At 44.6% G+C, this 27,775-nt stretch overlaps 3 protein-coding genes across 3 annotated transcripts; 1 reads left to right on the top strand and 2 right to left on the bottom strand.

Moving 5' to 3' along the window:
* Positions 1-1,222: 1,222 nt before the first annotated feature.
* On the bottom strand, positions 1,223-7,763 carry klb (klotho beta; the record flags this gene model as incomplete). The annotated part of the gene is made up of 6 exons (XM_080527074.1): positions 1,223-1,683; positions 2,205-3,163; positions 3,296-3,552; positions 3,683-3,951; positions 4,265-4,775; positions 7,050-7,763. The coding sequence occupies 6 exons, from the start codon at positions 7,761-7,763 to the stop codon at positions 1,223-1,225; spliced, it is 3,171 nt and encodes a 1,056-aa protein (XP_080383200.1).
* A 1,000-nt stretch (positions 7,764-8,763) lies between these two features.
* On the top strand, positions 8,764-17,016 carry tlr1 (toll-like receptor 1; the record flags this gene model as incomplete). Its single annotated transcript, XM_080527073.1, has 3 exons — positions 8,764-8,770; positions 11,189-12,242; positions 15,633-17,016. The coding sequence occupies 3 exons, from the start codon at positions 8,764-8,766 to the stop codon at positions 17,014-17,016; spliced, it is 2,445 nt and encodes an 814-aa protein (XP_080383199.1).
* Positions 17,017-17,195: 179 nt separating this feature from the next.
* Positions 17,196-27,340, bottom strand: ints10 (integrator complex subunit 10). Its single transcript, XM_080525258.1, has 17 exons — positions 27,034-27,340; positions 25,818-25,885; positions 25,591-25,694; positions 25,228-25,367; positions 24,836-24,917; positions 24,588-24,728; positions 23,396-23,570; positions 22,999-23,168; positions 22,686-22,825; positions 22,431-22,578; positions 21,284-21,366; positions 21,020-21,172; positions 20,728-20,842; positions 20,437-20,516; positions 20,076-20,238; positions 19,450-19,543; positions 17,196-18,013 (listed from the first exon to the last, which is right to left on the bottom strand). Exons 1-17 carry the CDS (start codon positions 27,160-27,162, stop codon positions 17,857-17,859), a joined length of 2,142 nt encoding a protein of 713 aa, XP_080381384.1. The 5' UTR covers positions 27,163-27,340; the 3' UTR covers positions 17,196-17,856.
* Between the last annotated feature and the right edge of the window lie 435 nt (positions 27,341-27,775).

Here is a 27,775-nt window from a genome sequence, read left to right as displayed (position 1 = left end):
TCCCTAGATAGATCATTTTCGAGATGGAATTGAAAATCTTATATTCCTAAAAGAACACCAGTGACAGTGTATATATATACACATTATTAAATATTTTTTCTATATTTTTGTCAAACGAAATCAAATAAATACAGTAGAGATATCAATCCAAAATATAGGCTTTTATTGCAACCAACTAATTAAACTATGTTTGTGGATATGGTTCAATTTACTTCAAACAGTAAACCTAAATAATAACAATAATAACAATAACAATAATAATTAAATTAGGCCAATATTAATAATAATAACAACAACATAGGCCTACTGGACAACATAATAACCTCCTCCTGATTATTTGTTTGAAAAGTGCTATCCAAATAAAGGTACATAAATGCAAAAATCAAACAAAAAAAAGGGAACAAAAGTCTACCCCTTTCGATCTAGCCCATAAGGACGCTACGGCTGACAGCCCTCCAGTACGAAGCCAGATGTCTGAGGCCCTGAATATATTGTTCTTTCAGCCTCAGTAGACGGGCCTCCAACTCCCTCCACGGAGGGAGCGGGGAACATAGGACCCGGGGAACATAGGACCCTTTTTCTGGAGCGGGGAACATAGGACCCGAGGAGGACCCTTTTTCGGAAGCGGGGAACATAGGACCCTTTTTCGGAAGCGGGGAACCGGGGAACATAGGACCCGGGGAACATAGGTACGCTACCAAGTAGGCCTAAACGAGTCATGCTAACAGTACTCTGTACATGATCAATACTTTACAATAGCAGCATTCATAGAAGTTCAAAAGTAGAGCCGACACACCCCACTATCAATGAAATAACTGAAACAGTCGAATAACCTTCAAGGTAACTTACATTTTGCCATACAGTAGTTTGAGCATGGATGCTGTCTCAAGCTCATCGGACACACATATCTTTTTTTTTTTAACATATGATGATTCCTAAAGGTGTATTCAAACAGTAAAGCCAGGCACAGAGAGAGAATCCTTATGAGACACTTAATGGCAAAGATTTTCCCAGCATGCATTGAGCTTTCTTTGAGGATAACAATTTCCATTGTGTTGAGCAGGGCCCAAGTGGAGTGTGATGAAGCTGTCCCTAGACACGGATCAGTTTAGCATTTTGCCTATTAATGGTTAAGGTGTGGATTTGTTAAGGGTAAGCTGATCCCAGATCTGTGTATTCAAGAACACCTATTAGATTGAATACAGTGTGAATAAGGCCCAAACTAACGGCGAACCACGCGGATCCTATCTGCCACCCGCTGCAGTGCCACTCTCTCCCACGGCTGGCACCGTATACCAGGTGGGACGGAACATACAGGCACCCCCATCCTCCCCCTTCTCCTCCTCCCCTGAGCCCTCCTCCTCCTCCTGACCATGATTATGATGACTGTCACCAGCATAGCAAATGTTAAGAGGAGGCACGTTCCGAAAAACAGCATGGGTTTGTTCTCTGAGATACGTGCACAGATGGTGCACACTGTCCGGAGGTCACTAACCCTGCAGGTCCCTGTGACGTTGTCCGCGGGGAAACCGCTACGGTCAATGATCTCCCGGTATGCTGCGATGGAGGCTTTGGGTCTGGACTGGTGGTGGGGGGATGCAAAGAGGCCGTACTTAGGGACGTGTCGATCCTGCAGCTCCCAGACATAAAAGCCCTTCAGGTTGACTCCATCCAACTGACGAGCTGGGAGAAGAAGAAGAAGATAGGAAGGCAGTATGGGAACCATTCAGTCTACACATAGAACAGCACCCCATTTCTGGTTTTAGCAGCTGATTATATGTCTGTTCTAATTATCCTAACACGGAGCACCATTATAAAAAAACAAAAACAGAACTGACCTTGATGAAGGCAGATTGTAACCAAATCCGGTATATTGGTGTACAAAATAATGTACATCCTGTACACTACGTACATTACTGCAGGCTCTGAGCGCCATGTGTTTCATTTCAGGTGGGTGTTTAGGATTAAACACATACGGTACATGTTCAAACAATGACAACAAGGTACTGAAGATGAGGGGCGTTGAAACAAACATAAAAATAGGTGACACCAGCAACCCATTTCCCTCAGTCTACTCTCTCCTATATGTTTATGATCTCAAAGGTCCCTCTTAAAGTGTAGGTTTTATGAGGGGTCATACAGTATAATGATAAGGCTGTGGTGTGCTGGGTAATGCTTCTGGGCACATGGGAACAGTCACCCACCTTTGAGCGCTTCCTGCAGGTAGGTCTTGAGGTAGTGCTGCCTGAGCCGGTCCTCCACAGGCGCCTGGTCATCCACCCCACTGGCAGAGACAATAACAGGAAGGCGTCCTCCGTACCGCTCCTTCACCCAGCCCAGCACTTTCCGGAGACCCCAGGGGACCACTTTCTGTTCAGTGCTGGAGGAGGGCCAGGTGGGGTCTAACAGGATCAGGCAGTCGTGGTCTGGAGGTTGGGGCTGCCGGGGGCTAGGTGGGCCGCTCTGTGGGGCAGACCGGGGCCGCGGGGAGACAAGGTGCGTGGTGAAGTGGTTCAGTGCGATGAATCCCAGCGCCCCTCTCAGCTCCTCTCTCTCCTGCTCTGTGAAGCTGGGCAGTGGGGATCCAGGGAGGCCCAACACCCGTGCTCTCTCCTCCAGGTACGCCTGCACCTCCGGAGGGTAGTTACCCGCCTTGTCCACTTGTCCACCGCTACCCCCCAGCAGTGGGTCTAAGAAACGGCCAAGCTCAAACAGTAGGAATCGCTGGGCAGCAGAAATGTGTGACTCCAGGAAGGGGTAAGCGGGTTCAGCCCAGTCTGCGTGCAGCGCCAAGGAAACCAGCGCTCCCTGTTGGCTAAAGTACTCCCTCTCATAGAGCCGCCATGCCTTGGCATGGGCCAGGAGTAGGTGGTGTGCAGCCCGGTGTTGCTCCTCGCCGCTGGGATATGCATCCACCAGCCGGTTGGGTTCGTTTACCGTGATCCAGTACCGCACCAAGGGCCCCAGCTCCCGGTAGCAGAGTGCTGCATAGTCTTGGAAGGCCTCCACGGTGCTCTGGTTCAGCCAACCTCCAGAGGCTTGTAGTGGCTTGGGCAAGCCCAGCAGAGGGGAGTGGGGTAGTTTAGGGTGAGTGGGGTAGTAAAGGGTGACGACAGCTTCCAGGCCCAGCTTGCGTAGCTCGGTGAGGAGGCAGCGGTAGTACCTGTTAGATGTAACACTTTGAAGTGATTTCAAATGCCACAAGAGTAATGTGTGTGTGTGTGTGCATGTGTGTGTGTGTGTGTGTATGTATGTGTGTGTGTGTGTGTGTGTGTGTGTGTGTGAGAGTCTCTACCTGAGCGCCTCTGTGTCCACATTAGAGAGGTGTCCCTGGGGGAGGATGAGGGACCAGTTGAGGGCGAAGCGGTAGTGAGATGCCCCCGTTGACTCAAAGAGGCGCGCGTGTCCATGGATGGCCAGGTAGTCAGAGCACTGGGCACCCCTGGTGTGAAGCTTGACCCCTGGAACAGGATACAGTGCCCCGTCCCCAGTCAGGTTCCAGCTGTACAGGTGGGGGTCCATGAATTGAGGGGAGAATGGAAGGAAATTGACCTATAATAAAAGAAAATAAATGTGCTCTTTGTTTTTGTTGCAATTACCAAGCTTATTCATTGCTCTAATCTAGTCTATCGTCTTTCCTCTCCCTCTTCCCCTCTCCTTCCTGTCATTTTCCACATGTTACCTGTATAGTGGAGTCGGCCACACCCCAATGGAAGTCACAGGGGAAACGGCCTTTGATCTCTCTGGAAGTGTCGTCGCCAGGGAAACCGTTGTCATTGATGACACGCCTGTAGAAATGAGCTGTGGTCTTGGGGACCCTGGTTCGGTTGGCTTGGCTGAAGTCTATGTAGAACAGGCCCCGCCTCCGACTATAGCCATAGTTCCACTCCAACCCATCCACCAGCGACCAGGCTGTGTAGCCAAACACTTGCACACCATCAAACACCATGGCTGGACAGAAATACACAGGCAGAGGAGGAGATGAGGACGCTGGCTGCATCACCAAAAAGGAATGCGCAAGTACAACTTTGGAGAGCAAATGTGGTTTTAAAAAAGCTAAGTGCATCAATATAAAATAAAAAGATAAACTGCACACTTTCTCTATGTCTCTCTCTCTCTCTCTCTCTCTCTCTCACACACACACACACACACACACACACAGACACACACACACACACACACACACACACACACACACACACACACACACACACACACACACACACACACAGATCAGATTCAGCCATTCAGCACCCCTCCTCACCTTGCAACACCTGGTTGATGAACTTCTTCATAAAAAGCATAGCAACTGTGTCCTCCCTTCCTACGAGTGGATCAGAGAACCAGCCTGCTTCTGCCACCAGCACCTGCAGGTTCCCGTACTCCAGACGTACCCAGCCCAGCACCTGCCTCAGGTCCAGGGATACCTGCCCATAGTGGGGTAGGCTCCGGTATAGTGGCAGGTTGTTACACCCAAAGGACAGGGCAAAGAAGTCAGCAGTTCCCTGCACCCAGAGCTTCTCCTCTGGGGTGAACTGAGGTAGAAGGCTCCCTTGACTGGCTCTCATGGAGGTTGGGTAGTCCCCTCCCCCAAAGATGGGACTGGCGAACCAGCCAAGCACCGCTTCCATGGACTTCTGGCAGAGCTCGACGTTGGCCGGAGTGTCTTGGCCCCTCGGAGGCACTATCCAATGGGAACCCAGGACAATGGACACCTTTCCTCTCTGGGTCGGACGGAATTGGGTGTCATATGTGTGCCATGCTTTAGCATGCGCCTGAAAAACACAAATCACCACAAGGACATTCTGTATGCATTAATAATGATTAGGATTATAGGATGTTTATTCAAACTTTCTTTAGTAAGGCACTGAATCACTCTTTTGAAATAAGTGACATAATTCAATGTGGGCCCCATGAATCTTCCTCTAGCAAAAATGAATTATTTAGCAATGAAATCTCTGCATATCTGTTTTAGACATAGACTCATGCATGGGCGTCAGCAGCTTTTTGAATGTGGGGGGGACACTTTTTTTTCGGGGGGTCTGGGGGTCTCCCCCCCCGAAATTTTTTAAATAGTAGATTCAATTTCCTGCATTCTGGTGCGTTTTACACCCAAAATAATCTCCCTCTTTCTTTGTTTTTCCTTGGAGCTGGCATGGTCTGCAATTACTGACTACTATTGTGTTTTGGTTTAACTCACAGAGGCCTGACACTGACACGTGGCACTTTTTAGGTACTTTATTAAATATGAAGATTCAAAAAGAATCAAAGAGTGAATTAGAAAAGAATGAGGTAACTTTGAAACACAAATTGAATAAAAAGTTATGAGGAAACATAAAATATGTACCTAGGCTACTCAGAGCCTATTACAATCAAACTTAGCCCTCTTCAGTGCATTGCAGAACATACAACTATAACAAACAAACAAAATCAAAGAGTGAATTAGAGCTGTCTCCACTGCCCCTGCCTGCTGCCCCTGACTCTGACTCACTCTCACTCTCAACCACCTATATCAGGAGAAATGGGGATGCATTGAGCACTTGTTCATATTGTTTTTCTCTAATAGAACATTTGACATAGAAATACAATCATCAATACAAAAAATACAATCACAAGCATTTTAGAAATAGAAAAATAAATGGAACAGGTGTTTTCTTCTTATTTTTTAACCCTAGCTCAAGCAATCAGATGCAAAATTGATTCTTTGGGTGGGTGCAATGGCCAAATTAAATTGTGCAAATGCTCAGGGCAATGAACACGGGCAGGAGATGCAATAATGACAGGACAGGTAAGCACTGTGAGGTGTTTGTCGCCATTCTGTGCTTTTGATGACATTTCGCCTGTGTCTGTTCTGCATTTAAACATGTCTAACCGCACTAGTAATGCCTAACAAAACTGCTAGTGCCATATAGCTGATCTAGCTCGTATTTGGTTGCTAGTAGGCTATGCTAATTCTATTGCTAATACAGAGAATGTCTCATAAGGTGCTAACATTCTTATCAGAAAAGCTGGCTGTGTTTGACCTTGGGAGAACGCAATGTTGCTGTTTGGCCACTCACGGGAAAACTTGGATGACTTTGACTTACTTTTCTCTTCTTAGAATTTTTTTTCCTTATATCCATCTTGGTGGATGATCTAAATATCATCTTGCCTCAGTCTGAATGTTTTGAATCTGCGTGCGTGTCTGATTCTGCTGCTGCCGTGTTAAAAACAGAAGTAAAACGCGGAGTGGACTTCTGGATATGGGCAATCCCCTACTCATAAAGTGGAACGGATTTGATTGTGAAGCAATGAAAATAACACTGATCCAGTCATGCAACATATTTTTGATGGCAAATGTGGGGGGGTCCAAACGACCTTGTTTCAAAGGTGGGGGGGACACGTCCCCCCCCAAATATATGGTGGTGACGCCCATGGACTCATGGATATGAGTACTGTGTGTATACAAGACAGGCATTGGACTGGAATGTCAAAAGCATGTACCTCCACATAACTGATTATTAATGAGGCCTAACTCCACGTCCTGTCACACTGCTTTCCCTCTAGAACAGAAGTGCTGATATCTCGTACTTTGAACCCCAGCGTCTCTTGAGTGTCCGGTTTACCAATCATGAAACTCCAGCAGCAATAAACCTCTCATAATTCAGATGGTAAACGACTGACGGCTTTAACATGAGGTAAATGACTGCTAATGAGAAATGAAGTGTGACATCAACACTGAATATTGCAACATGATGAATACTGTGCTTTGATGTGTCAAAAACGTAACCATATGTTTTTAAAGCATTGTTTTTGGACTAGTTTTACCTGTTTGATGAAAAAAGCACAGTGTTCACTATGGGTAATCAAGTATTATTTAAAATGTATTATAGATTGCTTGTTAGCAATGGAAGACACAAACATTCATTGATCAACATCAGTGATGTTTGAAATTCAAAGACTGCCTGGCTGACCAAATGAGGTCTCTATACTTTGTTATGCAGACAGACAATATCATATAAGCCAAACTACACACTATTCCTTCTGACCCTTGACCCTGACGGACTCACCTTGATGAGGTTGTGGGCCACAGTGAAGGGGACCGCAGGGTCCCCTGTCTCTCCGGGTGCGTGCGTCCCTGTTCCATACCCCCGGACAGCCACCAGGTAGGGGTTGTGCATGGTGATCCAGTACCTCACACGGCTCCCATACATACGGAAACAGAACGCTGCGTACGCATCAAACAACCCCACTAGGGTGTCATTCCTCCAGCCTCCATAGCTCTCCTGCAGTGCCTGGGGGAGATCCCAGTGAAACAGGGTCACTACAGGTTCGATACCCCTCTCCAAGAGCCCGTCGATGATCCGGCCATAGTGTTCTACGGCGGCCATATTAGGCTGGCCGGTGGCGACGCCATCGGGGAAGATTCGGGGCCAGGAGAGGGAGAAGGTATAAGACCGCACCCCAAGGTACCCCAGCGCCTCAATGTCCTCCTCCCAACGGAAGTAGCTGTTACTGGCTGTGTCAGCGTTCTCCGTGGCAATATCACTGTCGCCGCCGATCGAATGTGTGAAGCTGTCCCAGATTGAGGGGCCTTTTCCGTCCCGGTCCCAGGCCCCTTCGGTTTGGAAGGCAGAAGTCCCTGTGCCCCAGAGGAACCCCGCTGGGAAGGTACCTTGGAGGAACCACTGGCTTTGGTTAGTGGGATCTGGGCTGGAGGGGTTCTGCCACTGCCTCTTGCCCTCCCCCAAGGAACAGGTGCCTCTGTTCCAGACACACACCATCAGCAGGAGGGAGAGGAGAAGACGACAGGGGTGAGAAAGAGGGGAAGAGACTGAGGATTTCATATCAAAGCCACAGGAAGAACTCCCTTGTTGTAAAGGTTTTAGAACTCTAAATACTCTCCTTGAGGAGAGTGAAGGTGATCTCAGTTGGAGGGACTATCACTGTGAGCATCAGGGGTCCAGATTCAGGTCCAGAGAGGGTGAAGGATCCATGACGGAGGATTCTCAGTGAACGATTCAATGCGAACGACTGGAGGAGACGGAGACATCGACAAAAGGAGCCCAGGGCAGTGCAGTGCGGTATCCATCTGACAGGCTAACCTGGTTGAACTTCCCTATCGTTCCCCTTCTCCTCCTCCCACCTTGCTTGCTCTCTCCCTCACTCTCTCCCTCCCAACCGTTGACATGTAATGTTTGTTTACGCACACACACACTCACAAACACTGACTCATGTCCTCTCAGTCACACACACACACACACACGTACACACACCCACACACACACACACACACACACACACACGCCTGTGGACAACAGACTCCTGATTGCTGGGAAGGAGGATCTACATCAATGATTAGCTTGAACCCTGATCCTTACCTCCACGACTGAGATGTGAATCTCTCACACTTCTCCCTGCTACTGCGGTCTATGTCTCCTCAACTCCCTATCCCTTAAGGCCTTAATTTCTTAATCTTTAAAATATTTTTCAACATTATAGAAAAAGGTTAGTTTGTTCTATCTAGGATTTAACACAACATCTGCGCAAAAAAAAGATAGATAGATTGTGTTAAAGGTTTTGCTGTGGGGCACATACACAATCTGAAACCGTACAGAATCAATCAGATTTAGGAAATTCTGTGCAAAAGAAAATACAGTTTGGCCACTATGGCATATAGAATTCAGAGAAACCTTTTTCCCTGAAAAAGCTATTCCCTGAGGTTTTTATGACCAAATCGGTTGAAACGTCGCTTTGCTGTTATTTCAAGATTTCATTATGACGATGGCAGGTGAGAGCAGACATCATGGTAGACTTGATCTGATTCAATTGTCCCCTTTCTTGCCATGAGCAACAGCCACTGATTCAAGGAAACTGCTGTATACAGACGAGATACAGTGCCCTCTGTATCTCCCAAGTATTGGGACAGTGAAGTATTTCTTCTTCTTTTGGCTCTATACTCCAAAGGTTTGGATTTGAAATCAACCATGAGGTGAGAGTAAGATTCTCTTTTTATTTTTTTTTACATTTAGGTTTCATCATTTAGAAATGACTTTGTATATATGTGTGTGTGTGTGTGTGTGTGTGTGTGTGTGTGTGTGTGTATGTGTGTGTGTGTTTGATCTAGGAAATATAGCGTCATCAAAAAAGTCAATTCGCTGAATTGTTATTGTAGCCAATATAATGTTGCATTTGTTTGCTGCTGCCCTGTGAAGGTGTAGTGTGGGTTGTGTGTGTGTGTGTGTGTGTGTGTGTGTGTGTGTGTGTGTGTGTGTGTGGGTTGGCTTCATGAGCAAACAACATCCTTTGTCTAGTGTGAAATGTGCTTCTGGCATAATTACGTTATGTCAATTAAGATGGGAAAGGATGTTGTTCACCTCTATCCAACCAGTCATCAGCACTGTCACCATCATACAGCACAAAGAGAGCTGTGTTATCAAATTGCCATGAAATTAGGAAGTCAAACAGATTAGAGATGGCAAAGAGGGCATGGACATACAGTACAGTATTAGACTGTGGATGACCTACATGTACTAAATTCTGGAAGAGGCAGTTGTTATGTTCACAGAATCTAGAACACCTGCTGGTAAACATGAAGTAACACCTTCTCGTCAGAGCTACTTCTCGTCAGAGCTACTGGGTACGAACACTTTGCCCGGCTGCCCTCGAAAAGGCGGTACAGGACCATGGCCGCAAGGACAAACAGACTGAAGCTCAGCTTCTACCCCAGGGCCATCCAGGCCCTGAACACAGCAAAGACCTAGGTTCTGGGCCCTGGACAGTCTGGACGGATTGATGGCAGCTGCTGGATTGAAAAAATCAGGTGTAGTGCTGAGGCACAAATGTGTACATTTCAAGCCTGCAAACTGCGACACTTTAAATGAATGTGCAATAACACTATGTGCAATATGACAACCCTAGTCGTCTTATCTGTACAGTATAGTAGTGGATAGTGTACATAGCCTTTATTTATGTAAACCAGCTCCTTTCCCTTCTTTTTTTTTTTTTTTTTTTCCTAGCACCAGGGGAGCCACCCCTCCCAAATTTCGTTGTTTGGTACCTGTACTATAGCAATGACAATAAAGACCATTCATTCAGTGTGATAGACTGCTGGTTCAGTGTGATTGACTGCTGCTTCAGTGTGATTGACTGCACCCTTTCTGACATTTCCAAAAATTAGTACTCATCATGTTAAATGACGATTGGTCAGTTGCATTGGTCAGATCTATATATCCCTCTTTTAGTGAATATCATATCCTTATAAATCCCAACATCCAGTAATACCACACCACAGCCACAAGATGACACTAAACCATGCACAGTGATTAAATCTCAACCGTATTCCCCTTTCAAGCACTACACACTAACGGGTCCTTCATTTTCTTCTTCATGCCAAAAACCCAAATGTCAAACACATTTTCCATTCCATCTTCAAAAACAACATTTTACTCACAGGCCCAATTACAAACTAGGGCTACAGATCATCAATAACCATTACCATATTCCTCTCTCTCTCTCTGCTGTGACTGTTTTAACACCAGTATCACCTGGGGACAGTCTCTTTGGATTGTTACATAGAAGGGAAGTGAAAAAGGGATGTGTGAAGGAGGAAACGCATGGCATAGTCTGGTTTTACATAAACACTGCTTCCCCTCAGCCATGAGATTTACTCTATGCAGAGAGAGGAGAGAGAAAGTTATGAGGCTGAAGATTGAGACTAAGTAAGATAGAAAAAAAAGAACGGGTTGACGAGGTAAGAGGACTGTGTGTGGGAGAGAACCTTTGTGAGAGAGTTTGGAAAGCCATCTGATCCAAAGCTCTAACAGGGTAAACATTACCTTAACGGACGTTCAAGAGGTCAGTAACTGTTTTATGTTTATCTGTATGATTCCTGCAAAAACAATGTATCAAATGAATTTGGCTGTGTCAGAGAAGAGACTCTAAAATGATTTATGATAGTTATGATAGTCCATGTACAGTATTGGCTATACAAGGGTTGTGGAGACTTTAAAAGCTGACAATTATTTGAGAACAAAACATGGAAGCTGAATACCATGAGGATTCTGCAAATTAAATCATTTTGAAACTGTGAAATCATAAGGTTTAACCTATTTAGCACCAAATGTACCATTTCTTATGTAAGAGAATGAATATGGATATAAATTGACCTTTTTGTTCTTGTCTCCCTCCACCTCATGTTCCTCTCCAGCAATGAGGGCTGTCACTGCCACCCTCTGGGCTGTGACTGTGTTTGTGGGAGTTCCCCTCTGCACCCTCTCCTCAGACGTGCACACAGATGAGGACATCAGCCTCTCCTCCAAAAACCTCTCTTCTGTCCCAAGAAACCTTCCTCCGTCCGTGGAAGCCCTAGACCTCTCCTGTAACAGCATACACAAACTTGGCCGACAGGATTTTCTAAATACTTCTCACTTACGGTTCCTAAACCTATCGTGGAATGCTGTGGAGGAGATAGAACTGGAGACATTCCGTCCAACTCCACTCTTAGAGGATCTCGACCTGTCGCACAACAGGCTCCAGAATCTGACGGATCAGAGGTACTTACTGCTTACACAGAACCTTAGAGCACTGGACTTGACCTTTAACAGGTTCCACACCATGACTCTGGGGAGGGAGTTCTGTTCCCTGGCTAAGCTGGAGATCCTGGGGCTTGGAGCAGATGTCATTGCGATGCAGGATTTTGAGAATATATCGAACAAGACATTGCAAACTTTGACCCTTCGTCTAGAGAACCTCGCTAATTATGAAAGCGGGAGCCTGAGACTTGTCCAGGCGAAGATGGTCAGAGTTGCTGTGACAAACAAAGCCACTGACCGAGCACTGTTTGCAGATGCTCTTTTGATGTTTGGAGAGGTTGAGCTGATGGGTATGAATGGCGACCATAATTACCTAGCAGAACTTGTGAGGGACAGAGGGGTGATCAACACCATACATCTTTACCTGACTAATATGGTGGCCACATGGATGTACGTGACTGATACCATAAACACTTTGCTCCAATCCTCCATCAGCCACCTGAGTGCCTTAGATCTGGCTATCACCAGCCCACCTCTGTCAGACACACCCGTGAGAAAGACATCCCTCATGAAATCCTTCTCAATCAGACGGGGTTCGGTGCAAACCTTCTTCTTCTCTCAGGAGGCCCTCTATGACTTCTTAATCAATATTCCTGTTGAGAATCTGTCCATTGCAGAAACACCCATCATTCACATGACCTGCCCACAATCTGACAATACTATTCATTAGTGATGGCGAGATGAAGCTTCTTGAACTGTTGAAGCTTTCCATCCAATTGCGTCACACATGGACCGAAGCTTCGTGTTGCTTCATTTGCTCTACTGCGCCATCAAGTGGACAATAAATGTCTAGCAGGCAGAGTGATAATGACACCGTGGCTTTGGTGTGTGAAGCTTTGAATTGAATAAATGTGCTTGTGTTACTAGGAACAACAACATTTTATTCATTTATTCATTTTTATTTAAAAATAACAATTTCTCCACAGTGCTGGGCTTCAGGCGGTTTCTTTTTTTTGAGACGATTTCACCTGCTTTTGAAAATATCCTTTCACAGGGCACAGATGAAGCTGGGGTACATAGAAAATTAACGGCAAGTTTATACAAATTAGGATACACATGTTTGTGTTCTTCCCAATACTGTAGGGGGTTCTGCATCCTTTCGATGTTTGGTTCAGCCAGGTAGGTATGGACCTCCACTGTTGCATCTGCAGTTCCATTTTGCACAGCCTGCAGGACTGTGGTGTCTAAACGACGCCACAGTTTGTTACCTAAGACAGACAAACAGGCTGTCAGTGTCAGTGAATATAAATAATAAGACAATTAGAATGTATCCAGTATACATTACCTTGAGTCACAGAAGCTTCTGATATGGGGGGTTGTGATGAGGAGGAGGAGGCGGAGGAGGAGGCGGAGGCGGAGGCGGCGCTGTTTCGTATAACGGTAGCACATTCGAAAGTGAGCCTCCTTTCGGCCTCTGCTGCTTTATTGGGGCTAAAGAATCCTATCTTTTTAAAACGTGGATCAAGCAGTGTCGCCAGTGACATTACGCTCATTGATTGCAATGAGTACAGCTTATCCTTTAATTGTCTTCTTAGACTCTCAGCCATTGCTATGCTCTCTTGTGTTTGGACAAGTCCCATTTCCTCCTCCTCCAGTGTGTGGTATAGCATTGATAAAAGAGGAATAACTTTTGAACCGGACACTCTCTTCTCCTCTGACAGCTCAACTGTGGCATCATTGAATGGGGATAGCACTTTTAGACATTCTGCGATGATGTCATATTGTTCTAATGTGAGTGGGGCAATGTCAGTACGTAGGCCGGCCAAAGCTGCTGCTATAGGCTCCTTGAGGTCATACACACGCTGCAGCATATGGTACGTACTGTTCCAGCGTGTATCCACCTCTTGGATCAGCTTCAGTGCCGGCCGGCCCATTTGCTCCTGCACCTGTGTCAGCCTCTCCTATAAAATTTGCCAACAAAAAGTGATTCATTCAAGAGTCACTGCAGCAGCAACTTAAACCAAACAGCGTCATTTAGAATATTGCAATGAAAGAAAGGAATTCACCTTTGCAGTGGTGCTGCTCTTAAAATAGCCCACCATCTTCCGAGAATTTACCCGGATGTCAGCCAACACGTTGTTTTCTTTAATAGCCTTTTTTATAAGTAAATTTAAAGTGTGCGCCACACAAATTGTGTGACGCAAGTGCAACTCCTTGGCACAAGCACCCATATTTGCTGCGCCATCCGTCACCATGCAAGACACTTTGGTGGTAATACCCCACTGGGCCATAAGTGCTGCTTTGACGTTGGCCAAATTCGCAGCAGTATGTGCATCAGGGAAATGCAGCACCCCTAAAACAACAGTGTGCAAAGAGGTGCTTTCATCTATAAAATGGCAGGTCACAGCCAGATATGCATCAGTATTGATGGAGGTCCACATGTCTGTTGTCAAGCTAACTGCAGATGCCTTCAACACAATGGCTTTGGCTTTCTCCTTGGACTCCTGATATCTGGACTCCACCATAGCTTTCAAAGCCTAAAGGAAAGAAGGGAACACTCTTGGAATGGCATATATGCGGAAATGGGGAAATGGGGAAAATGCTTAATGTGCTCACATACACACCTGCCTTGTGGGGAGAACATAGGTAGGGTTGAAACTTGAAAGCTTTAACAAGCTTTCTGAACCCTTTGTCCTCCACAATGGTGAAGGGCTGGCAATCCTCAATCACCATATTGACCAAGGCCTCATCCACATCATTCTTCAGTGCTGATGAAAAAAAATGTGTCATTCATTAGTCATATTTAAAATATAAATTAATGTTGTCTAATAAAAACGTACCCTGTAATTTTATGTTTGTATGCTGTCTTATCATTGCATCCTAAAAAGGCTTACCTGAGCTTGGTCCACCTTCAGGGACGCGGGAAGGGGGGTGCTGAGGGTGCTGCAGCACCCCCTAGCGGCAGGCAGAAGGAGCTCCACCTGCCTGAATTTAAAAAATAAAAATATTATTCAAACAATAAGTTAAAACAATATAATAACTATTGTTGCTTTTGGGAATAAAAATAAATGTGTTTTTTGTAATAAATGTAAAAATGTGAAACGTTTTAGAACTGATATTCAGATCCATCCGATTCTTCGGCAGCGAAGGGCTTCCGTTAAGAGGCAATAACAATCGACATGGAGTGCTGTCTGTAATAATGGTCAACATCATGTTTGTGGACATTGTGGGACACTGTGAGCTGAGTGGAAATTACTGTAAATTCCAACACATTGTTGGTAAAATATTTAACGTTACGTCGTTGTAGTGTGTGGGTGCGTGCGTGCTTAACTATTATTGCCCGTGCATTGGGGCCCGTCGTTATGCCACTGTGTGCGTGTGAGCGAACGAGCAATCAGCGAGAGGGAGGGAGGGAGGGAGGGAGGGAGAGAAATCATTATAATTTTTTCCCTGGCAAATTTTTTCCCTGTAGCGTATATAGACAGCACCTCAGCACCCCCAGTCAAAATACCTTCCCGCGTGCCTGTCCACCTTGGTTGGTCTCCTTGTTCTCATGCAGGGCTCTATAATGCCTCAGCATAGATGAAGTGTTATTGCTGTATCCAAGTTATTTTGAACACACCAGACACTTCACCTTTTACAATAGCAGAAATTAGAAGAAAGACATTAGAACAAGGGACGATACACTGTGTTGTCACATTTATTTACAGTATAGTACACTAGTTATTATTTATTACTATGTGCATAGTGCATACCTTATTAGGAGAGATCAGCTCAAAATGTTCCCAGACAGGGGAATATCGCCTCTTTCTCGCTGGTTCCATCGCAAAAAAAAAAAAAAGCTCCAAAAGATTGCAAACAAACAAACTATAAAGTCGCAAGTCAACAAACTGTGAGGGGGAATCCATTGCGTTTACCTGTCCCTTTTATGTTTCGAGTCTCGCGCCAAATCCGAGCCACTTCCCGAATCGGTCACGTGATACGGCCGGCAGGCGAAGCTTCGCTCTTACCATACGTCATCAACACATGCCTCGTTACGCGCTTCACAAAAATCTGCCTCGGTTACTCGACACACGCTACGAAGCGTCGGCTTCATCTCGCCATCACTACTATTCATCACCTAGACTTCTCAGACTGTGCTCTGACTGATACAGTCTTCTCCAGAGTAGAGCGCCAAGTCACTGTAGAATGTATGAACTTTGTGGAACTGTATAGCCTTGTTCTAAAAGGTAACAACCTCAAGAGCCTGCAGGTCTTGAGCAAACGTGTACAATACATGGGTTCCCTGTGTCATCTAGACCTCAGCCTTAACTCACTGGGCTATGATGGCCTGGAACAGTGTCTTTGGCCCCCGAACATCGTCAAAATGAATCTGTCCTCAAATGGGCTGAGGCAGTCAGTGTTCAGATGCCTACCGAATAGCTGCAAAACACTGGATCTCCAGAATAACCAGATAAGCTTTGTTCCAGAGGCTGTGAATCGCCTGGACTCCCTCTTGTTTCTGGACCTGAGTGCAAACAGGCTGAGGGATCTCCCAGTATGCGGAGGATTCCCAAACCTAAAGGTGCTTCTGCTCAGGGCGAACTCTCTCCACACTCCCTCTGTGAGCCTCCTGGAGAGCTGTCCCCGCTTACAAGATGTAGACGCCAGCCAAAACCCCTTCACCTGCACCTGCACCCTGAGGGCATTCCAGGGGCTTGGTGCTGGGGCTAGTCTGGGGGGTGGACACACAGGAATCACACTTCTCCGCTGGCCGTGGTCCTACCGCTGCAGCTATCCCGAAACCTGGAAGAATTCAACCCTTAAGGACTTCAGGATGTCGGAGATCTCCTGCAACATTGGCCTACTGACGGCGGCCATCTTGTGCCCGGGGGTGGTGGTGATTGTTGCCGTGATGACCCTGTGCCACCGCCTGGACGCTCCGTGGTACATGGGCATGATATGGAAGTGGACCCGGGCCAAGCACCGCGCAAGAACCCAGCAGGTTCAGCATGAGGACCTAGATGGGGTGGAGTTCCATGCCTTTGTCTCCTACAGCCAGCATGATGCGGACTGGGTGAATGGCTCCCTCTTACCCAACCTGGAGGGGCCTGCAGGGGGGCTCCACATCTGCCGCCACGAGAGGGACTTTGTGCCAGGGAAGACGATCGTGGAGAACATCATCCGGTGTGTGGAGAAGAGCAGACGTTGTGTGTTTGTACTCTCCTCACACTTCGTCCGTAGCGAGTGGTGCCACTATGAGCTGTACTTTGCCAGCCACCAGCGCCTGTTCCGGGGTTCTGACGGGGTGATCCTCGTTCTCCTGGAGCCGCTGCCTCAGTACCTCATCCCCTCGAAGTACAACCAGCTCAAAGCCATGATAAACCGGCACACCTACCTGGAGTGGCCACAGGACAGAGGGAAGCACAGGCTGTTCTGGGCCAACCTGAGAGCTGCCCTGCAATCAGACCTGCCCGCAAGAGAAGTGAGACATGCAGGAGTGAGAGAGGCAGAGAGAGAGTGAGAGAAAATAAGTGAATAGAGATGTTCAAAAGTGGTGGTACTGTCAGACAGTAGTACGTGGAGTAGTGGAATAAGTACTGCTTTTCAAACCAGTAAGCATAGGTTTATTGGAGACATTCATATAAACTAACAACTATTTTCCCGACAACTTCATGTAAAAAAAAAAAAGGGGAAAAAAAGACGAAAACAATAAAACATCATCTAACAATATCAACAACAGAATTACATTTCTATGTCAACTTTAAACCTCATAATCTCAATGATTTCAAACCTCTTGGAAGAGTTTAGTGCATCTTTTTCACATACTGTATGGTTCACTAAATGACACAAATAGAAAAACCAAATACAGACCAAAGAAAAACCAAACAGACACACATAGCTAATACGACAGATGTATTTGAAATGCTATCAAACCCTGTTTAGTATTTTGAATACTCAGAAAGTACAGAAATGTTGCTTAGTACACTGTATATAATATTAAGGCAAGAGGGAAGGCAGAAAAATGCCTAAGAATTCTTCACTTCAAGAGGATCAAATTGAGAGCACAATAGATGGAGGCTAGAGAGAGAGAGAGTGCGTGTGTGTGTGTGTGTGTGTGTGTGTGTGTGTGTGTGTGTATAGACATTTTGGTCACAGAGGTTGTTCAGAGAGCATTGTCAGATGACTTCAGATGTAAGGTCTGGTACTAGTCGAGGATGTTCATGTGGGCACAGAAGCTGCACAGCACAGTGAGCAGAGCAGGGGCAGCACTGTAGAGCCATCAGAGCCTTGTGTGTTCCCAACTAAGAACTTAGAATGTCAGCTGTCCAAGGTTCAGAGGCTCTAGTTCTGGGTTCAGGGTTCAGGGTAGAGACTGGACGATCATGATCTTCTCGTTGATGCAGAAACGGTGGAGGACTGTGAATAGGTTCTCCCCACAGCGCGACACCTGCCTCTCCATGGCCAGGCGGAAGTCCTCCTTCACCCCCTTAGTGATGCCACGTGTCACCGTGTGGTGCCTTAAGGACAGAGGGACAGACAGATTCATGAAACATGAAAACATACAGTAGTACAGAACAAACCATTTTCCACTGTTTCCTTACATCGGATTTTAAAAGAATTATACTTAGCACTGATCAGAGACTTGATTAAATTATGTGTCATCCAAATCTCTATAGAAACAGTTGAGAAAGCGTACATGAGTCAACGGCTACATATAACATGACACAAAACCAAGGAAACGCCATGTTTCCACACAAACAATCCTGATAGTTTTGAGATGGAATGGGAGGTCTGGGTACACATCAACCAGGCATCTCGGCACGCAAGATTCAACAACGTTTAAATAAAAAAAAACACTTAACGTACATGTCCACAAATGCAATGGGAGCAAGAGGTATGAAAACATAAAACCCCAATTGACCAAAGAACAAAAACAACACCAAAACAACAACATCAGTGACGACCACAAAAACAAATGCAATGTCTCAAATAACCTCTTGCGCGAAATTATCTTGATGAAAACGGCAGACCAAAAAACGAAATGGGGTGGGGGGGGGGATTGAACGGGGTAGGGGGGGTTCTGAGTGGGACCAGGGGTACCTGTCTGTTGTCTGCACCCCAGGAAGCAGCATGGTACTTAACTCCACCGCCAGGGCGGGGCTAGGGGTCCTGAGGATAACAAACACCAACATTCAACAACCGCTGAGGTTGCATACAAGCGGCCACACAGACTTCATCTGTAAAATGAAGGCCGTATTCAATGGTGAATAGACACCTCTTTGGACCATGTAGTACCACACAGACACTGCTGACCTGGAAGAAGCGGTGCCACTATTCTACACTAGTTCATTGTACAAAGTCAACACATCGCATAAATATACAGTACATGCCAAAAGTTTGGACACACCTTCTCATTCAAAGCGTTTCCTTTATTTTCATGACAATTTGGTACATTTTAGATTCTCACTGAAGGCATCAAAACTATGAATGAACACATAGGAATTATGTGTTTAACAATAAAGTGTGAAATAACTCTAAATATGTCTTATATTTTAGATTCCTCAAAGTAGCCACCCTTTGCTTTTTTGTTGTTAATAATATAATAATAATATTAAATATAATATGTGTTAATAATAATATGTTATTATATATATATATATTTAATATTATTATTATATATTTTATTAACAACAACAATTTTTTTATTTTATTAACAACAAAAAAGCAAAGGGTGGCTACTTTGAGGAATCTAAAATCTAAAAACATATTTAGAGTTATTTCACACTTTTTTGTTAAGTACATCATTCCACATGTGTTCATTCATAGTTTTGATGCCTTCAGTGAGAATCTACAATGTAAATAGTCATGAAAAGAAAGAAAACACATTGAATGAGAAGGTGTGTCCAAACTTTTGGCCTGTACTGTAGACATGGGAGCAAGAGGGACGGCTTACTTGATTAGCATTCCCTGATTGGGCAGCAGCTCCAGCTGAACCCTCCCCCCTTCCGTAGTGCGCAGGTACGCAAACTCCTCCAGCATGTCAATATCTGAGGGAACGGACGAGTGTAAGGAAAGAAACAACATTCAAGGGGGAGGAGCAGGAGAGAGAGAGATTGTGAGCTGTCGTGACAGCAAAAAGACGTCCAATGGAACACAACCACCGTAAAAACTAAGTTTAAGGATACAGTATATAAGTATCTGCACCATGCGGACCTCTGTACATAATGTTTTCAGGTCTCATTTATTTGTATTCATGTTTTTAAACTGGTAATGTAAACATATGTTTTCCATGCCAATAAAGCCCTTTAAATTAAATTGAGAGATCAGGATGAAGACACAGTGAGGTGTGAGCCTGCTTAATGACACCCAGTGGTGTGAGAGTGTTGCTGTGACATGGCAACAGATCAAAGGCACCAAAAGAGATTGGATCAAAGAAATTGGAAAAGTTACGAAAAGTTATTAACACCAAAGTTATTTGCTACTCTACTGTAATGTTTTATTACTTTGGATTTATCATCAACATTTATGTTCTGTCATCATCACTTCATTAATTTCTCATCCAAAAGGTTCAAAGGATACTGGTGACGTAGTTGAAGAAGTTCTCGTACTGGAAGCTGCCCTGCTGACAGATCTTATCCAACGCCTTTAGAAACAGCGTCTCGCCCTGTGGCCAATCATGTTGCAGGAGCACGACCACATGACCCAGGGACAGGTCATCCCGGTTATCCATAAATGCACGTAGCTGATTGGATGAAAAGGGGAAAATATGGGCCGATTAAGTTAGTTTTTAGAATATTATTTTTTTGTGGGAAGAATGGTCAAATGATAAACCATGGGTAATTTCCCTCAAATCTTGAAACCAACCCTTTCAGCATATGGAGAAATATATATTGAAGGCTGTGTTTTGGTGGATGTTTAGGGGAGTGTTGTGTTGACTTACCTTGAAACAGGCCAGCATCAGCTGGAAGCAGAAGGGCAGGATTGCTTTGCTCGTGCAGGGCAGGAGCCTCAGGTCGTTGTCTAACAACAGAAATAAAATAAAAAATATTTAAAAAAATATATATAATCCATAAAAACACTGATTATTTTCCCTTGACATCTGAAAATATCTCAAATGCACACACACATAATGTTAACACCACATCAAAATCAGATCAAATCAATGAAATGCAAACATTTGCAGACTAGACATCTAGACATTGTCGTTCATCCTAGACTTGCTGAACCCAACCTTTGCGGGGTTTGCCCCTGCCTCTGCCTGGGTCTTCAGAGGGGAGGGGCTTCACTGGATCCTGAGTTTGGGGAATCAACCCACCAACTAGATCAAGTAGCTTCTCACAGGCCACCTGACACAGATAGAGAAACACATACACACACACACACACACACACACACACACACACACACACACACACACACACACACTTAAATAAAGAAAACACACACACACAATGAACATGCAATTTACAATACACAACATTGAGTGTGCAAATATCAAACTGTGTGTATGTATGTTTGCCCACCCTGTACTCTCCCAGAGAGTAGTGGCAGGATGCCTGCTGTATGAGGGCCCTGTGGTGCTCCAGACTGCCCTGCCCAGCGGGGCTCTGGCCAGGCTGGGGCTGCTGGAACACAGCCATCTGGACCAGACTAGCCAGGGCCTTGCGGTACTGGCCCTGGGGGACACAAAACAACACACACACTGCAGCATACACTACACTCACTGGAAACGCATATGTGTACATAGTCACACAGTAAACCACAAAAGCGCTCATACATATATATACCTGGTATATGATCATATCAGTTTGGAATATCCGAAACCACAGCCAGTTGTCTGTCTTCCAGGCAGAACAGATTTTGTTGAATTCTGGCGGTTTAAAAGCACAGGGTAAGGATGACTCATATGTGACAGCCAGTGGAGGCTCCTCCATAGAGGTGGAGGAGGCCTGGCCTCCCCAATAATTTGAGAGAAGAGAGAGATTTAAAAAAGCAATAATTATATTTTTTATCAGACACACAACATACAATTCAGAACAATACTTCATCCATTTCTAATATTTATCCTGCAGAACAGCACTCATACACGCGTGTGGCGGAAAAAGGTACTACACGGAGGCCAGGCCTCCTGTCGGAAAGTGGTTTCTCATAGAAGTCAATGTAATGCAATTTTTTTCATGGCAATATGTGATTGGCCAAATCACTGAAAATGGGTGGGCACAGGAGGCCGGGCCTCCGTGTAGTACCTTTTTCCGCCACACGCGTATGAGTGCTGTTCTGCAGGATAAATATTAGAAATGGATGAAGTATTGTTCTGAATTGTATGTTGTGTGTCTGATTGACATAGTGTTTGAGTGCTTTTGACATGTCATTGATTGTATGTAGTATGTTGTGGTGAATGTTGTGAGCCTGAGCAGAAGGGACAATAGCTGCTGCAGGCGGACCAGAGATTCATGCCAATTGTTTTGTTTATTTGATGACCCATTGTGCAGGCAATAAAAGCTGCTTCATCCACCATCCTGAGAGTGTCCCAATCCCTTCAGTACCGCCAAACACAAATTAATAATTTTTAACAAAGACAGATAAGAAGAACCGGGAACATTCCATCGCGAGTGAAGCGAGCAAGCGGAAAAAAAATTGGCCTCCTCAATTCTGGAAGTCACCAGCCTCCACTGGTGACAGCAGCTTATTTACATTTTTCAGAATAAAAGTCTGAACATTTGGTCAGTTGCCGACTTGTTCCCCCTTTCACCAGCTGCTGTCACATATGTGTCACAGTACATGTGAGCATTCTCATATGGTCATGTTATGACCACACAAACATGTTGAGACCACAGCAAAGTAGTTAGTGGAATACATCTGGAAGTAGCAAAGGAGTCACCTTTAGAGAGTGTACTGGTGTGCGGTGAGGGACATAATATTTGGAGGACGTACCGGTCTCCAGGTTGTCGTGGGAGTGGAGGAGGTCCCAGCTCTCCCTGGCCAGACGGAAACTCTCCAGGATCTCTGTCCATCCAGGCATCTCCACCTTGTTCACAACGATGTGACGGCCACGCCCCAAGCCCTCCTCATCGTCTGAGCTCTGGAGTCACACACACACGCACACATTAAACAAGTGTGCACATATGTACAGTTTCTCTCTCTATCACACAAGCACAAAAACGTTGGATTTGATGTGTGTCCCCTTACCATAGCCTTCTCCCGACCGTCTGCAAGTTTGCGTTTCTTGTGGCCATGCTTCCCTGCTCCTCTCTCTGGCTCCACATCGTTGTACACTGAGCTCAGATCCTCTAGCAGTATCCATGGCCCAGAGTTCAACGCATTCACACCTGTAACACACACATACACGTATCAATACACACAAACACGATTGTGCGCCACGATTCTCCAATTAAATCCATGTACGAAAGCCCAACAAACTCAAACCAAACACAGACGCACAAATCACACAACAGCACACTCACTGACACACAAACGCACACACACAAACGAAAAGACGGACCCTGGAATAGTGCAGGCTGTACAGCTGAGACGTAGAGGTATGCACTGCGGAAAAGGACCAGGACTGCACAGATGACCACCTGACTGCAGCACCGGGACCGCGTCTCTCCCTCCAGACTGGGCAGGTAATGACACAGCTCCTTCATACAATGCAGCATGTCCACGTAGCCCCTACAAAACACACACACACACACACACACACGCACACACACACACACACACACACACACACACACACACACACACACACACACACACACACACACACACACAAGCACAAACAGCTCATTAACATCCTTAAATACAGTTATAAAACCAAGCGTGTTCATGATGAAGCCATTACCAAACAGACTCATCATCACACACGTACACAGACAGGAGAGCAACTCTGGTCATACCTCTGTCCCTTGTCCCCCTGCCACTCGCAGCGCGGCCCCACGACTGCCAGCATGTCCAACAGCCTCTCCCACGGCTCGGCCACCACCGAAGACTTCTCTGACAACCCGTCAATCACATACCGCTGGGAGCCACGAGACACACTGGGGGATTTCAGCCCTCCAACCTCCTGAGAGCCTGAAAGGTGTGAAAGAAACGAGGGATGGGGCAGATGACAAAGGGGAGAGAGCAAGAGTAAGTACAGTTGAGGCCAAAATTATTAGCCCCCCAGGAATTATGGAACATTTTCCTAAAATTCTTCCCAATGTTTGCAGCATTGATAAAACTTTATATAATCAAACATTCACCAGTGCTATTTATTAGCTTTTGGTACATTTTGGAATATAAAATAAGTTTTTAGGCTTGCTTTATATCAAATATAGTGAAAATGGGGTGGTCAAAAAGATTAGCCCCCATGTGAATATTTGCTTTAAAAACATACCTAAGTAACCAATCAGATTTCAAACCACACCTGTACAGTCAATTGGCTTCCTAACAACACCTGAGCATTCAATTATCATAAAAGGACTCCAAGAAACAGGGCACTTGAACACATTATTGAGAGGGACTATACTACTACTCTTACTCACCATGCCAAAGACAAAGGAAATCAGTCTTGAGCTCAGAAAGAATATAGTGGAGGCTCATGATAAGGCGGAAGGCTACACTGCCATTTCCAAGCGTCTCAGTGTCTAGAACCGCTGTACGTTGCATCATTGCTAAGTACAAGGAGACAAATTCTGAAACAAACCTGGGGCGTGGTCGAAAGCTCAAGATTTCAAGAACTCTGGAGAGGAAAATAGTCAGAGATGTCAGCAAGACACCAAGGACACCAAGGAATGAGCCAAAATCCCTCGAGAGACCTGTGCCAACCTAGTAAAGAACTACTCTAAAAGGTTTTTGTCAGTTGTGGCTCAGAAAGGGTACACTATTCACTATTAATGGCCAGGGGGCTAATAATTTTGGACGTGTCATTTTTGCCGTTTCTTGTTTCAACTCAGTGCATCAATAAAGGAGAAAATAGGGTAGTAATATGTCATTATACTGTAATGTGACACTAATGTATATCGTAGTGATGGCATTCACTAAGAGAGAGGTATCGATGTCATGGGGATTGTAGTTGCTATGGTCAGTTGTTACCATGTAGGGGTTTACCCTGTAGCTGCCCATCAGGCGAGGGGCCACGGGTGACATAACTGATGTAGAACTCAGCCGCTTTCAACATGTACTTCTGCAGCAGGCTGGCAGGTAGGCGCATGTCCACGTTGCTTATGATCAAGGGGAGGACGTCACACACTATGGGAGAGGGGGAAAAGAGAAATTGCCATTACTTCATGCCCATTTTCTGTTGAGCTACAAATGTTTGAGGCTTTGACCTTTTTTTAAATATATTATTCTCTGACCAAACAGCTTCCTGAAGCAGTTGACAGGTGTCTCCAAGTTCTCAACCGCTTCTGCGTCCAATAAGGACTCTCCCAGGTTGACCTAGATGTGGATGAGAATGTTACATTTATTTAGTGCAGGATACTGTTGTTACTGCACAGCACTTTATGTACAGCACTTTATGTCTCTTATGTCCTGTGTCTTTTATTGTTACTATTGTCTTTTCTTCTCTGGCACAGTGTTGAGTTGAGTGATAAGTCCCATTTCATTTCACTGCATGTTTTACTTTGTATTTCTGTGCATGTGACAAATAAAGTACCCTTGAACCCTTGAACCCTTGTACAAATGGACTCTAAACAGTTACAGAAACAGGAGTTGCGAGGGCAAATGTAAGATGTGAGTGGTTATATACCCCGTGCTGGACCACAGAGTCTGGGAAGCGCTTCAGTAGCAACAGCAGCATTTCAGCCTTCTCCAGAGTGTTGAAGCACTGCTCTGTAGCCTTTAACAGCATCTCACACTGCACACGCCCAGGCAAGGTTTCAAACAGACCTAGGAAAAACACACACACAGACACATGATACACACAGACACATGATACACACACACACACCTGCTCCAAAGCACTACTCACAACCAGGGAGGTATTCCATCAACAACACTAAAGGAAAATCCAGGCTTATTCTGATAAGTCTCGCAAGAGTTATCCTTTAGCGACGTTGATGGAATACATAAGAGACCTAATAACAACACACATCACTGTTACAATCCTCACCTCGGAGGAACTGTGCATGTTTGTCCTGACAATCACTCCGAAGGGCAGCTGTTATAACTGTGATCTCGCGCCACACAATGGGCTGATCAGGAAAATTTATAAACCTTTGAGGCAAAAAGAATACATTTAGTCAGACTTGAAAAAATGAAACCAAAGACAAAAACTATGACAGACTATCCCATGTCTTTATTCTAATACGAACGAAAATGTATTCAACTTCAACTCACATGTCATAGAGCAATCTGCCCGCTGAAGCCGTCCTCTCCGCGTTTCGCTCGATTGTGTACATTTCATACTGGTAAACAACAACAACAACAACAACAACGTGAAGATAGTGCACAGGCACTCAGCCACCAGTGAGGTCGTAGCTGGGTCATTTTTTTTATACGGTGCCTTTTCCGTCCCCAGTACTAAATCATGTTGTAATTTGTCTAAATTTGGACAAATACTAATTCCATTAGGTTTTTCATGTATAGTCAATTGTTACTTATTATGAATACAATTATATGGGCTTCTAAGTTGTTGTTTTCTACATTTTAAAAGCTTTGGTTAAAGATGTAAATTAGATTTTGCATGGGATTTGGGATGTCCCCAGTGTTGTTCATTCAACTTCAATCCAAAAAATAACTATTAAAAACATATACATTTCCAAATATGTTATTATTATTTCATTTTCCTGATCAATATCTATTGAAATCAAATATCGTTTTTATCCATTTAAAAAAAAAAATGTACAAAAAATGAAGGTTTTGCTTGTCCCTGCGATCACTGTCCACCCTGTTATGCTGTGTTAATGTCCTTTTTAAAAGAAAACCATATTTCTCAATCACATCACTCTCATGAGGTGACATCACATCAGTGGAGGGGATTTCAAATGTTGTAAGCTGTGTGATTTTCTACCTCTTTTACCATCTGATTTTTATGTTTTTATCCAGTGAGTTTAATGTGGTTGACCATAACGTGTCCACCCTGTTATGCCTAAATATTGAGGAGATCAATCAAATTGAATAATTTCAAAAAAAAAAGTATTTAGTGCAAATTAGATTCCTCATCAAGTATTAATGGTCATTCTAGGCATTATGCTAACACAGGCAGGCTAAAGGCTAACTTTAACTCAAAATGTCCACCCTGTTAGTGTCCACCCTGTTATGTGTCCACTATGTTCTGGAGACACTCGCCCTATTCAACTACAGAGGGTATTCTAAATAAAATAAAATGTAGGTGCCTGAGCTCGACCACTATGTTTTTCAGCAAGCTAGATATGTCCTTTATATAATAGAACATTAAAATATAGATAAATCAACAATTTATTTTTCACAAGTTATGAAGTCCAAATGGCACCGTATAAAAAAAAATGACCCAGCTGCACGTATTTATCGACAAAATATGTGCCTCTTTGGAACCAGTGGTCAGTCTTTTATCACACATCCAAACGTCAGTTACCTGTATGTTGAAGTCAGTAGGGTAGAGGGTTCGAGCGGTTATCAGCCAAGCTTTGGCTGCGCATGGGTCATCGGAGACAAGTTCCCGTGCCCTTTTTACTAAGAAGTCGCAGTCTTTTTGTGCAGACATATTTGGTCGCACAAAATGTCAAATCCGACAAGTAACTAAGGCTGTCAGGATATCACACTTTCCATTTGTGTAACGGCTAAAGCATTGCTAAACAGGCAGCTATAATACTGATCTAACAGAATTTGAAGAAAGCGTTTAATTACTTAATCTTATTACAGATGATTCACGTTACAATTAATGTTTTATATGTTGCTTGGCTTAGACAAATCCAGTGGGGTACATAACCTGAATGTTCTAGCTAATCTGAGAATTATGACATTTGTTTACCGCTCCGCTTAACGGGAACCTTATGATGACATCATTACTTTCAGTCGCCCATTATCTAACGTCACATCAAACTTCTTCAGTGGTTTCTAAAAGTATGGGACAAAAGTTCCTCTTTCTAATGCAATGCTGCCACCCAAATGCAAAGATGAATATTGCACCCAGAAAATGTATGCCAACCACACAACCAGACATGCATGGCATCGTCAAAGATAATATTAAATATAAAAAATCTCCTCTGGCAGCATTATGTAACCCCTATGGTGTTTTTAAATGCACAATGTTTTGTGAATTACAATAATATACTAATGTTTAAATGAATCTGACCTAAATGTACTTTTTCACGTTT

The sequence above is a fragment of the Nansenia antarctica genome (genome assembly GCF_963989245.1).
Source record: "Nansenia antarctica genome assembly, chromosome: 3".
Lineage (NCBI taxonomy): Eukaryota > Metazoa > Chordata > Actinopteri > Argentiniformes > Microstomatidae > Nansenia > Nansenia antarctica.
The sequence above is the reverse complement of the archived record's forward strand: the minus strand, read 5'-3'. Positions and strand labels throughout refer to the sequence as shown.

What these genes read in the sequence shown, in the direction of transcription:
- ints10 (XM_080525258.1), bottom strand. Translation starts at nt 27,162, where the DNA reads ATGTCTGCACAAAAAGACTGCGACTTCTTAGTAAAAAGGGCACGGGAA. An exon ending in ACTCTGTGGTCCAGCACGGG is followed by an intron (nt 24,918 to 25,227) that starts GTATATAACCAC and finishes ATCCACATCTAG; the next exon opens with GTCAACCTGGGAGAGTCCTT. An exon ending in TGATGCTGGCCTGTTTCAAG is followed by an intron (nt 20,239 to 20,436) that starts GTAAGTCAACAC and finishes TCATCCAATCAG; the next exon opens with CTACGTGCATTTATGGATAA.